This window comes from Paroedura picta, chromosome 5 (assembly GCF_049243985.1).
Source record: "Paroedura picta isolate Pp20150507F chromosome 5, Ppicta_v3.0, whole genome shotgun sequence".
NCBI lineage: Eukaryota > Metazoa > Chordata > Lepidosauria > Squamata > Gekkonidae > Paroedura > Paroedura picta.
Genome location: NC_135373.1, coordinates 93,219,572 through 93,233,129, shown reverse-complemented (window position 1 = coordinate 93,233,129; position 13,558 = coordinate 93,219,572). Strand labels below are relative to the sequence as shown.

At 40.6% G+C, this 13,558-nt stretch overlaps 1 protein-coding gene across 3 annotated transcripts in view; it reads left to right on the top strand.

The window, feature by feature from the left end:
* Positions 1 to 13,558, top strand: part of FGD6 (FYVE, RhoGEF and PH domain containing 6) — a 68,258-nt gene that overhangs the window by 36,879 nt on the left and 17,821 nt on the right. For all 3 annotated transcript variants that reach the window (XM_077339062.1, XM_077339061.1, XM_077339060.1), the window contains exons 7-13: positions 1,327 to 1,483; positions 3,357 to 3,444; positions 7,430 to 7,480; positions 9,373 to 9,431; positions 10,406 to 10,477; positions 11,102 to 11,170; positions 13,459 to 13,542. In XM_077339062.1, the coding sequence (XP_077195177.1) occupies positions 1,327 to 1,483; positions 3,357 to 3,444; positions 7,430 to 7,480; positions 9,373 to 9,431; positions 10,406 to 10,477; positions 11,102 to 11,170; positions 13,459 to 13,542 (580 nt within the window). The remainder of the gene's footprint in view (positions 1 to 1,326; positions 1,484 to 3,356; positions 3,445 to 7,429; positions 7,481 to 9,372; positions 9,432 to 10,405; positions 10,478 to 11,101; positions 11,171 to 13,458; positions 13,543 to 13,558) is intronic.

The following is a 13,558-nucleotide window of genomic DNA, read 5'->3' as shown; positions in this document are numbered from 1 at the left end:
AACTTTAGGCATATTAAATCATATTAGCAGGGCCTATTAGCATGATTATGGAAAGCCCCCAGTTTACCTAAAAAGTAAAATATTTCTGCTTTCCTTGGGAATGAATAGCTAAATGTAATTTTACTCTATAAACATGCCAGATGATTTAGGGTGATCAGGATATATGTTCATAGACTCCAGTCTAATGAGATCTATAGACACTGTGGGCAGGAAAGGAGCACGGAAGCTCTGCTAAAGGGCAGGGATCTATCATATTTGCCCAAAAGTTTATTGATTCGCTTAATTGATTTACTGCCACTCCCAAACCAGCCAGCACGTGGCAGTTTACAACAATAAAAATCAGGTGTGATAAAAACTATAAAACCCAGTCTCCCAGCCACCCCCTCAACCCACCAATCCCTGAAAACTCAATAGCTCTCCTTCTATCCTTGGGGCAGGGGCTTTCTAGATCTTCCTTGTCCTGTCCTCAACCAAATGCCTGGTGGAAGAGCTCTGTCTTGCAGACCCTGCAGAACTGGGACAGCTTCATCAGGGCCCTCAGCTCATCCAGGAACTCATTCCACCAGGTAGGGTCCAGGACTGGAAAGGCCCTGGCCCTGATCACGTCCAGGTGAACTTCACGTGGGCCAGGGATCACCAGCTTGTTCAAACATGCAGAGGGATCAAAAAAAAAAGAGGCCTTTCCTCCCAACTCTAAAAATTGCTGTGCAAAGTCAGTTGTTGCTGTCCAGAGTGGCATATATGTGCAGAAAGACAGAAGACTTCAGCTGTTTGGTGAAGAGGCAACAATAGGCTGCTGCTTACTTCTCTTCAGCCACACAAAAGGCCTTTAGATGGGTTATGGGTTGAAGAGGATGCCCAATCTTTTGTGTTCAAAGGCAGCCCTATCCAGGGACTGGGGCTGGGGATTTGGAGGATGTCTGTTTTTCCAGCTATGGAGCTGTGAAATTAACACTCTCACTTTGGGGGCAGGACTGCCAGGCTCCACTTGGCTAGTGGGGGGAGGCAGGGTAGGGCAGCTGGATCAAGATTGGGAAACTCCTAGAGATTTGAGGATGGAGCTTAGGGAGGGCAGGGATCTCAGTGAGGTGCAATACCATAGATTTCGCCCTTCAAAGCAGCCATTTTCTCCAAGGAAACTGATCTCTGTAGTCTGGAGATTAACTGTGATTCCAGAGGAGCTGCAGCCCCCCCCCCCCCCCGGAGGCTGGCATCCATAGGTGACAGGCTTGCTAGGAGGAGAGAGATGTGGAGGAGAATATGCTCACCTACCCCTGCTGCATTCTGCAGGTGCAAGTATTAATTATTCACTGTATGAAATTCTAGGACTGACCATCAGAGAATTGCAGACATTTTTGTGAAAAAAGGACCTTACTTAAAAATGTATTCAACTTACATCAAAGAATTTGATAAGAATGTAGCCCTCCTAGACGAACAATGCAAGAAGAACCCCACTTTTGCTACTGTCGTTCGAGATTTTGAGGTAACAATTTTTGTTTGTTTGTTTGTTTTGCTTTAGAAAGCTCTATCTAGGGGTTGGTTTATGCAATGATTTAAACATGGATAAAGTATAAGAGTACAATATTTATCTTACACGTGGTTGCATATTTTTCACTTGTTACAAAATGTAAGCAAATGAAGTCTCATCCATTCTGTGTAGAAACTTGTATCAATTTTAAAGGGACAAGTAACAACAACAACAACAAAATGCATATACTTTCCATCTGATACTTTCCATGTATCTCTTACATTTTGGTATCATGCAGAAGTCCAAAAACAAAACATTGTATTTATTTTTATTTATCCTGCCTCTCCTTGTGGCTTACGAGTGAACGTTTCTCAAAACCTGTTGAACATTTTGCTGATTTCCCCCCTCCCTGCACACAGACAGATTCCCATCTCTCCCCACATGTTAATTCTGTGGGGTACATTGTCCCCCCCAGAGCAACATTTTTAGGTGAGGAAGGCCCATTCTGCCTATGGAAATCCTGTCCCTTAGTGGTTGTTTGCTACAAATTTCACACTTATATGAGCTAAAAACATTTTATCATGCATCCTGGCTACTGCTTTTGGTAACAAACAGAAAATAATAAATCAAAATAGAAATACATTAGTTTGTATTAACATTTTGTAATCTCATTTAGTGCCTCTTGTGGCGCAGAGTGGTAAGGCAGCAACATGTTGTCTGAAAGCTCTGCCCACGAGGCTGGGAGTTCGATCCCAGCAGCCGGCTCAAGGTCGACTCAGCCTTCCATCCTTCCGAGGTCGGTAAAATGAGTACCCAGCCTGCTGGGGGGTAAACGGTAATGACTGGGGAAGGCACTGGCAAACCACCCCGTATTGAGTCTGCCATGAAAACGCTGGAGGGCGTCACCCCAAGGGTCAGACATGACCCAGTGCTTGCACAGGGGACACCTTTACCTTTACCTTTAATCTCATTTAAGCTTCCAGGGCGGAGGCAGATGCCAATTGAGATTTGTTTGTTTTTTAAAACCTGATGTGAAAATCTCCAACATGTCTCTTGCAGTTTTCTTGACATTTTGAAAATTGATGCAAGATTAGTTTAAAACAATAGTCTGAACTCAGAATCAAAACTGTTAAGGCACTAGCAAGCAGCTTCTGTTCCCATGCATTTAATGAAACTGATGTGGAAAACTATTATTGGGACTAAAAATCATTTTTCATGCAAGGTTTTTGGTCACGGTAAATTTGTCCCTATCTCTGGCAAGCAGGATTTCCTCAGGTACAGCTGGCTGACAGCTATGTATCTATATCGGCATCGAGTGCACCATGGCCAAGTTTATCATTTATGGCTATATTATTGAGAGGTGACCAACACCATTGTCTTAGGTGCTTCCCTGAAACCAAAAGGTGAATTATACACCCACAATAATAAAAATAAAAGTAAACTGGAGATATTGTTTTCCCCTATGAACAAGTCCTTTGTGATTAACCCTGCATTGCGATCCAAGGCATTTTGCCTCTATATATTCTTATTAGGACTTGCTTACTTTACTTAATGTAGAGTTATGAGCATAAATGGACTTGGAGGTATGACACCTTGGATATATTAGGTAGGAAATTGCCTAGCATGCTAACTTGTTCAGTAAATTTTAGTGGAGTGTGGCTGCAATCCCATGGACACTTTCCTGGTAATAAACCCTATTGAATAATATGGCAGTTACATTTGAATACACCTGCTTAGGCTTGCTAACTGAGCTAAGTAAGAAAGGCTACTGAAGCCAGTTTGTGCTAGTACAACGTTTACCTCTCCAGCGCACTGTAGCCAGAGTGAATGATTTGACATACCATTGTGCTTTGGACTGTTCAGAAGAATGTTGGCTTTTGTATTTTAGGCAAGCCCCCGCTGTGCTAGCTTGGCACTCAAACACTATTTGCTCAAGCCCGTCCAGAGGATCCCTCAATACAGGCTGCTTTTGACAGGTAAGAGTGAACTTGGCAAGTTAAGAACTGTTTCATCCTTGCAGCAGTCACTGCTTGTTATTTATGGGAGTTCAGATGCATAGTAAAATGTACTCTGCAGCGAGAAATTCTTCTGGCTCCTCCTCCTAGGGCTGATGAAATATGCAAGGGAAATTTGCTGTTGATTCTACTGCGTTTTCTGTTCGGTAAAGGCTAATGGTGATAAACATCATGCCTGTGATGTTGTACTATGTTTCCACAGCTGTTTGGCCTGGTTATATTGTTTGGAATAGAACAGTATTGATTTCAAAGAGAGGGAGGGTCTGCAAACTGATATAATATAAATATTTGTCTTATACCAAATGCTTATACCATGAATATTCTATAATTTTGGCCACATGTCTGAAGTTAGCTAAAAGCTCTAAATATATATATTGTCTGCTCCTTCTCTCTCCTCACTTTATTTTAACAACAGTAAGTAAACAGTAATATGCTTTATCCTGCCAGATTTTTGACACCTGTCAAAATATATAGGGATGCAGAAGATATTAAAGCATGATACAGGTTATTCTTTGCCCACAAGGAGATAGTCAGTGGTGGCCTATTCTGGGGCTTTGATTGCTCTATTCTGATATAGGCTACCAATAGATGCCAGTTTATCATCAAGCTTGTAAGAAAGTTTACTTAGAAGACCCTTTAGATATCAGTGTATGAAGGGTATGTTATTTTATAAGCTGTAAACTGTGCAGCTATAACATCTTCGAGGTTTATTTTGTTTATGCTACATGCATAGTTTAAACTGCCTCTCACACCTTTTTGAGGAGAAGTGGTTCAGAAATATTTTTAAATTGACAAAGAATTTGATTATTTTGGAATATATTCTATTTCTCGGTTTATCAAGATAGAACTAGTGTTTTGTCTAGGTAGGTATAAAATTCAAGAGTGATCCTTGTGTGAATCTTCTAGATTTGAGCCCAGTAGCAGCTTAGAGAGCAACAAAACTTTTAGGGTATGAGTTTTCAAGATTCAATTTCGCCATGACTTATGTCTGACAATGGTAAATCTGACTCTTGAAAGTACATGCTATGAAAGTCTTGGTCTCCAACAATGAAGGAGCTGTTGAACTCTAATCTAGGAGTTGTACTGCAGACCAACAGGGCTACCCTGTGAAACTCTTGTGTAGATCTGTAACAATTATTTCTAGCAAGGTCTGAATAATTGACAATAGTATATGATAGAATAATGCCGGTACTAGCACCTCCTTCCTCTACCAAAGGCCACATCTAGGGAGCTATAATGCCTTGGAGCCCACTCTTCAAAGCAGCTGTTTTCTCCAGGGAACTGTTCTCTGTTGTTTGGAGGTCACTTGTAATTCTGGGAGATGGCCAGGTCCCACTTTGAGGTTGGCCAGCTTAGATGATGCTCCATGAAGGCAAGCTCTTTTGTTCAATACCTCTAATAGTTTCTTGATTAAAATAGGAATTATGGGAATATGCTGTATCCTGGTGTAGTAGTTAGGAGAGGCAGTCTCTAATCTGGAGAGCTGGGTTTGATTCCCTACTCTTCCACATGCAGCTAGCTGAGTGACCTTGGGCTAGTCACAGTCCTGATAGAGCTGTTAGCACAGAGCAGTTATGTCAGAATGCTCTCAGCCCCACCTACCTCACAGGGTATGTGTTATGGGAAGAATAAATGAAGCCACTTTCAGACTCCTTCAGGTAGTGAAAAGTGGAGTATAACAACCAATTTTCTAGATACTCTTATTATTTTGCTTAAATGATTGGGATTTACATATATATAATTAGATGCAAGATTATGTCATATTATGTTTAGCTCTTTAATTCTTAACTCAAAGAAGATTGTTGTAAACACAGACTTTTTACTCTGAGTTTGTTTAAAGGAAATACATTAATTTCCAAGTCAGTCTAAAAATTCTTGTCTCATCCCCCAATAAAACAAAGCAACAGTACGTATACTGGCTATAATTCTACCTGTTTTTCATTCTTGTCATCCTTTGGCCCCACTCAGAACTTCAGAATGCTTAGTGTCAGCAAGTTTATGCATCTTATCATTAAAGCTTAATTAGCCATCAGTTTATTAGAAGAAGAAGAAGAGTTGGTTCTTATATGCCGCTTTTCCCTACCCGAAGGAGGCTCAAAGCGGCTTACAGTCGCCTTCCCATTCCTCTCCCCACAACAGACACCCTAAGGTCACCCAGCTGGTTGCATGTGGGGGAGCGCAGAATCAAACCCGGCATGCCAGATTAGAAGTCCGCACTCCTAACCACTACACCAAACTGGCTCTCATTAGTTTTTAGATTCCCTACAACACTTCATTGTTTGGGCTGCATCATATCCCTGTGGAACGTTAGCAAAGCACAGCCGAACTGCTTTTGAGAAAAACTGTTTTCTTCCATTTTCTACTCTTTGGTTGTGCTTCTCAATTGTCCATTAAATGTCCATAGCACTTTCCACAATGCCACATTTCCCCTGCTTTTTTGCCATGTGATCTTCCACAGGCTTTTTTTAACATTATAAATTGAGTGCTCCGGCATTAAACCAGTATAGCATCACAGCAACACCATTGAGATGACGTGACTCTGTTAACCAACTTAGAAGCCCCCCCCCCCCCAATGTAAATTGGCATGGTGAAAAAGTGAAGGCGGGGAAGTGGCACTGCTTGAAATGGCCATAGCACTTCAGAGACAGCTCATTAGTGGGAAGAAATTTGAATATGAAACCACCTCTCTGTATTGCTTTACTTGAAACTTGCCCAGCAATGAATAATATCCAGTTTCAAATAGCAGTATGAAAATCTTCTGTATGTTCTGTCCATTTGTCCCTTTTCTACTCTGGTCTGCTTGTCTTATCTGTGTTCCCTGCTATTTTTGGGTAGCCTTCAGCTAGATTCTAGTTAGGCATGTGCAACCTCTTTCAATGTTACTTCACCTATCATACCTTATTGTGATTCTTGCTACCTGGAAGTAGCAGGAAGGAACTCCATTGGGGCAAGCATGCACACGATTGGATTCTACGGGTTCTGGGGTCAGCATGCTTATTTGATCATTCTAGAACACAAGTAGGTAAAACATTTTTAAGACACTTTGAAATCAGTCAATCTAAAATGAATGAAAAATGTAAATCAGCTTAAGGTTGGTATTCTTATAGGTCTGTTAAAAATTTAAGCCCCTTTTAAAGAGCTGGATTTTTTTGTAGTTTAACTGGGCCATCTAGCGACCAAAACTAACATTATTTTATTTTTTATGAAGCAGCTCCATGTCAACTCAGCCACATAACTTGAATATGTTTTAGTCAGTGTACTACACTGGCAGCACAGTAGGAAACAAGCATGTTATTTTCTCTTCTTGTGGGAACCAAAATGTTGATTGGGCTGTGTCCTGAACATTTAATTGTTTAACTGTCATGTCCCTATACAGAATTTATTTAATTTATGTTGTACAAAAATTGGCAGTCAGATACTTCTGGGACACTTTCCAATAAAGACAATGAAGGCAGCATTTCCCCACTTGCACAAGGGCAGCAATTAGGATTATGTGGATTTTTCCTTTCATCTGTGGCAAAACTTATTTAATATTTTGCTTTTCTCTGAATACTTGCTATGAGAAATGAAAAATCTAGTGTAATGTATGCTTTGTTCTGTTCAGATTAGGGAAGAGGCTGTGATTTGCTTTGAAGGCAGAAATTCCTAGGTTCAGTTTGTTAAGAATCAGGTGTGACAAGCCCTCCATCTGTAAACCCAGGGAGCTACTAGTAATCAAAATAGACAGTGCTGACCTTGATACACAAAGACAGCTTCTGATGTATCCATATTGCTACTAACTTTTTCTTCTTGAAAACTTTTTCATCATGAAAAATTCTTCATGATTTGAAATTTAAGCATACAACCAAATGTTCCTTGTGGAGTACTGTAGATATTCACAATATATTGGAGTTGTTCCATACTCATTCCCCTCTTTATTTATTTTATTTATATTTTCTTTCCCCAGATTATTTAAAGAACCTTCTAGAAGATTCAGCTGACTTCAAAGATACTCAGGGTAACTGCATTTTATAGTTCTCTTATAGTAAAATGTTTCCAACTCAGAAATGTATAAATATATAATGTTGTTACTATTATTAATTAATTAATTAATTAATTAATTAATTAATTAATATTTGCATCCTGCCCTCCTGCCAAGTGGCTCAGGATGGTGAATATCATTAAAACATACAACATACACAAATATATCAATAATAAAAATAAATTACAATAAAATCCTGTAATGTACAACCAGTAATAAAAAACTTAAACCTGAAGTTTAGGCAGCCAGATCCCATATGGCAGGGGTAGTCAAAGTGCGGCCCTCCAGATGTCCATGGACTACAATTCCCAGGAGCCCCTGCCAGCATTTGCTGGCAGGGGCTCCTGGGAATTGTAGTCCATGGACATCTGGAGGGCCGCACTTTGACTACCCCTGCCATATGGCCTCAAATGTGAGTACCAAAACTTTAAATCTGATCTGGAGTTCAACTGGGAGCCAGTGCAGTTGCCAAAGCACAGGTCATATATGTGCCCTCTGAGATGTTCCCATGAGGAGCCTGGCTGCCACATACTGGACCAGTTGCAGTTTCTGGAGCAGGGATAATGGTAGACCCATATAGAACAAGTTACAGAAATCCATTCTAGAGGTAACCACTGCATGGATCATCATGGCTAAGTGCTCCAGGGCCAGGTAGGGCACTAGTAGTTTAGCTTGTTCAAGGTGGAAAAACACCAGCTGTGCTACTCACGACCTGCGCCTCCATAGGAAAGAAGGCATCAAAGATCACACCCAGACTCCTGGCCAAGCGTGCAACAGTCAGGGCAATCGTGCTTCCACACTTGGTCCCTTCCCAGCTACAGGACTTCAGTCTTTGAAGGGTAATGATTCAGTTAATATTTTAGCCCAATTATAGATTTACATAAATAGGTATGTAATATGTAAAGAAACATTTGCTTGTGGCCTATAACAGCCTTTCTGGCTGTAGTAGTATTATGTAGTGTTGCAAACCTTTGAAATAAACATTTTTGATCTGGAGGTTGCATAGGAGCCTTTGCAGTGGGGCCATGGCAGATACCAGAGCCTGGCCAGTATGGACAGGTCATTGGGCAAAGCACAATAAAAATAATTTTAAAAAATTAGCAACTAGACAAGATAGTATCTCCAGTGCTTCATAGATTCTATGATTCAAGGTTTGTGTTTAAATAACTGAGAATATTTGATTGTGATCAGGTGGAGCTCTGTGTACATCCAATTTGTTCAAATCTCCTGTCTCCCATGAAGATAATGTGATGACTTTGAGCCACTCATGCTTTCAGAATAATATTAACTCACATGGCTGTTATAAAATCGGTAACTACATATTAAACTCGGAGCTTCATGGCAGAAGATTGTAATAACAATAAATTCCAGCTACCACTATACTGCAGTGCTGCATTTAGGTGGTAACTTCAGGAAGGAGCCTGGTGCATGCTTCTGTAGCAACTACACAAGCATTAAGTAGTGTTTTCAGTCTGGGTTGGAAAGCAGGAAGGATTTACAACTGGTGCATGAAATGGACTTTGAAACTTTACACTGAGTGTAGCTATTCTGGTAAATTCTCAGAAAATGTGGAGCAGACCAGAAGACTATATTGAGTTTAGCTAGGTGGGCAGTTTTCATTGGGTCCCATGAGACCTGAGGGGAGCCCTTTGCCATGAGTAGAAACAGTAGGCTTAATATTTTTGCCTCAAAGCTTGAAGAGTTGGCACCTCATAACTTGTTTATTTGTATGTTACTTTGTAAAGCACCACACTGATGATGAAGATGAGCCCTTGGTTTCAGTGTTATTCCATATTATGCTTTTTAATATAAGCTTGCATTTAAATTCTGATTAACTGGCCTATACAACCATTTTTTTTCCTTTTAAGATGCTCTCGCTGTTGTCATAGAAGTGGCCAATCATGCAAATGATATTATGAAACAAGGAGTAAGTATATCAACTGTGGAAGCTCATACAAAATTAAAACTGTAATTTAAAGCCAAAACATGCTAAAATAATGATAGTGTTACTGTAGTGTTACTATAGATATATTCAATTTCAGTCTGTCCATAAACATTTATTTATTTATTTTTGCATTTATATACCGCTTTCCCTTGCAGCTCAGTGTGGTTTACAGGGAACATGAATTGTGTAACAGTACAATATGTTTGTAATTATACATTAACAATGATATGTCATCAACAGAATAATAGCCATAATGCTGGCAACAGCAAACCTTTTTCATTGTGAACATTACATCCACAACTTTACAGAATGGGCCTGTCTGAATGGGAGGTGGTTCAGGGCCTGATAGATGTTGTTGCTGACCTCAACCAAATGCCTGGTGAAGATGCTCCATTTTGCAGGCCCTGCAGAACTGTGATAGCTCTAACAGGGCCTCGATCTCTTCTGGGAGCTCATTCCACCAGGTGGAAGCCAGGATGGAGAATGACCTGGCCCTGGTTGAGGCCAAACATGCTTCCTTGGGGCTAGGGATCCCAGCCAGTTGGCGTTGGCTGAGTAAAAAAAAAACCCTCTTTTCCAGCTCCTGAGTTTACAAAGTGTGTAATGCCATGAGTGGTAAGGAGAGGATAAGGGAGAAACATACTGAGTTTAATTCAGGGTGAAAGTGAAATTACAAATTTTCTATATTTGGAATCATGCCTATAATTCTCAACCTAAGAACCAATATCCTCTTGCATTGTATACTTTAAGAGATTGGTTTCTGGTGATTCATTCTATAGAATGTGAAGGATAAAGAACCTTTTTTTAAAATCCTGAAGCCAGTTTGAGCAATAGTTTTGGTTTTTCAGTGCTTGGAAAGAATTGCCTGTTTTTCTCCCCTCCACCCCCTTATGCCTATGAAAATTCTCAGATCTCCATTTGTTTACAGTAATTTTATCCATGTTTCCTCCCTCTAGGATAACTTTCAGAAGCTTATGCAAATACAGTACAGTTTAAATGGTCACCATGAGATTGTACAGCCAGGAAGGGTAAGTTATGAAAGCAGGCTACAAAAAAACAAGAAAATCAGAATACTGCAGGTCATTATTTAGGTTGCAGCTATGCAAGAGAGGAACAACACTTCAGCTTTTAATTTATTTATTATTAGATTTTCATACTGCCCCTCCCCGCAAGGTTGACCTCAGAGTAGTTGTGGAAGAAACTGAGCTCTTCAAAGGGAAGTGATAGGAGGGGAGGAAAGTGGAGCCCTGTGTCACTACAACAGTCCACCCTGAATTGGCCGATGGACCCTCCCCGCCGAGTGTTTGTCACTTCCATGCCCGGTAGCTGGCTGAGCTGATCCAATTTTTGACAGTTCCGTTTCTCCCCCTTCCCACCCTATATCACCATTGACTCTTCATGTATGATACCACAAAAATGTGTAGCTTCCTTTCATGGCCTGCAGCACCAGTCCCCTGGCTGCACAGACTTAGCCATTATAGTGACAGCTTCACCTCCCTTTCTGCACTCTATTCTGCTCTTTGCTATCCTGTTGTTTTTATTTTGCTTTTGGCTGTCATTTCAACATCTTTAAAGGCAGGAACTCCCTCTCCTCTTTTTGAGAGAGTTTGTGCGCTCAACAGCTGACTTTATTTATTTTCTTGCATTTACAGATCTTTTTGAAAGAAGGAACATTGATGAAGCTGTCCAGGAAGATCATGCAGCCACGGATGTTTTTTTTGGTAAGATGCCAGAAATGTTTTTCATAAGCTAGGCTGATGTCAGTTATTGCTTTTGGAGAAATTATACCACCACCTGCTTTTTTGCTTTTATTTCTATTTTATTGTATAATTTAAGGGGTTTTATGGGTGTTATATTATATTTTATTGGTTTTATATTGTGAATCACCCTGAGACAATTTGTTGTGAGGGGCGGTATAAACATTTAAATATAAATAAATAAATATGCAGCCACTCCCACTACAGATATTGACAACCAGCAAGTTATTTTGGTTACCTTACCTGGCAGCTGTTTCATACAAAGGTTTTTAATTTAACTGACTTGAGTTCATATTCCATCTAAGCATTCAGAGTATCCTTTAGCAGTTGGAGCCCTTGTGTAATTGTGTTTTTTTAAGGTAGTTATGTTGAGAATTCAAGGTAGGAGTTGAGGTAGACTACTTTTTTCAGATATGTTGAAATTTTAACTAGACCTATTTTGTACATTTAGATTTATGAAATCTTTGCTTTGCTCATTACCAAGAAATTGGGGATATACTACAAAAGCTCATGGCTTGTCCCCAACTGGGTGGAATGAGCGAAGGACCCTGTTGGAGTTATCTAGGTTCTGCAGGGCCTGCAAGCCACCAGGAATTCAGTTGAGGCTAGGGGAGGCTGAACGGAGCTTCGATCTGAGGGTACCACCCTATCTGAGGAGGGTTAGAATTAAACCAGGATACTGGTTTTGGTTCGAATCAGCAGAGTTGGACCGGGGAGATTCAATTACCACCAATCTTACAATTGAGGGATATTGTGATCAATGCTGTTGTTGTTTTAATGGGTTTTTATACAATTTATTTATTTATTTATTTATTTACCACCCTCCCCGGGGGCTCAGGGCAGTTTACATATAAACACAAGAACAATACATGGAACAGTATTGTTTTTTATGTTTTTATGGTTTTATTCTGTAAGCCGCCTTAAGGCGACAGTGTCGTGAGAGGCGGGGTCCAAATTTAAAAATAAATAAAAATCAAATTGGCAAATTAGTATTTGGTTAAGCTTCTTATTGCCAGTGTAAATGACATTAACTTTGCTAGAAAAAGAAACTGTTGTCTGTAGTATATTTCACACTGCTGTCTGTAGCATATTGAGAAGTGCTGTTGTCACCCTGTGGAGCTCTCTGTTGGAGTCTGGGGGAAAAGGTATTTTGTTCTGGAAGGAAGCTGAAGGAGTCCTGCAGTACGAAAATGAGAGTTCTGGGTAAAAAGAGGGTTCTGAGGGAGGGGGGGAAACAGGGTTCTGAGGAAAGGGAGAGAGAAGTCATTTTGGCATGGATGCAGAGAACTCTGAAGTCTGAAAAGGAGCATGAAGAAAGCTGCAGTTTTCAGAGATCTAGAGCAATACTTAAAAACCCTAAGAGCAATACTTAAAAACCCTAAAAAACCAACATCTATCACCAACACTGACCATCACCACCGCCAACAGCTAGCCAAGCTGCAGCGGACAGAATGTGAGAGACTTGCAGAAGGCCTCAGAGAGAACATAAAAGACTCTTTTGTTGGTGTAGTGGTTAGGACTTCTAATCTGGCGAGCCGGGTTCGATTCTGCATTCCCCCACATGCATCCAGCTGGGTGACCTTGCGCTTGCCACAACACTGATAAAACTGTTCTGACCGAGCAGTGATATCAGCGCTCTCTCAGCCTCTCCCACCTCACAGGGTGTCTGTTGTGAGGAGAGGACAGGAAAGGCGACTGTAAGCCACTTTGAGCCTCCTTCGGGAAGAGAAAAGCGGCATATAAGAACCAACTCTTCTTCTTGTTCTTGTTCCCATTTCAAGTTGTGTTGGCTGAGTTTCATTTTAACCAGTCCTGCTCTGTTTTTTTCCATCATTCCTTGTTGAATTAAGCCTTGCTTGTATTTTAAGTTCCACTAGTGAAATAGTTATAGATTATTGGAGGTTCTGGGAGTTGGAGAAACTGTTAAATTATTATCATTCCAATGGATATCTGCCACTTTAACTTGTTTCACTCCATACATGGAGTTTACTGAAATTCATGTGGGAAGAAGTCCGTGTGTAGAGGCTGGAGGATGAATAGGCCCCACATTGCCTCCTTGAGAACCCTGATTGGTCCTTCTGACATCATGCATTGTTGTGTGTCCAGCATGGTACGAGGCAGAGTGCCCCTGAGTGCCCCTCATCCCTGTGTATGTAGAAGATGGCCTCTCTAATGGGTATGTGATACATACATCTTTTCTATATGATGAAAGCAATCTAATTTCAGCTACGTTTTTAAAAATTACATTGCAGTTTAATGATGCTCTGCTATACACTACTCCTGTTCAGTCTGGAATGTACAAACTCAACAACATGCTGTCACTGGCTGGAATGAAAGTGAGTTAATGGCATT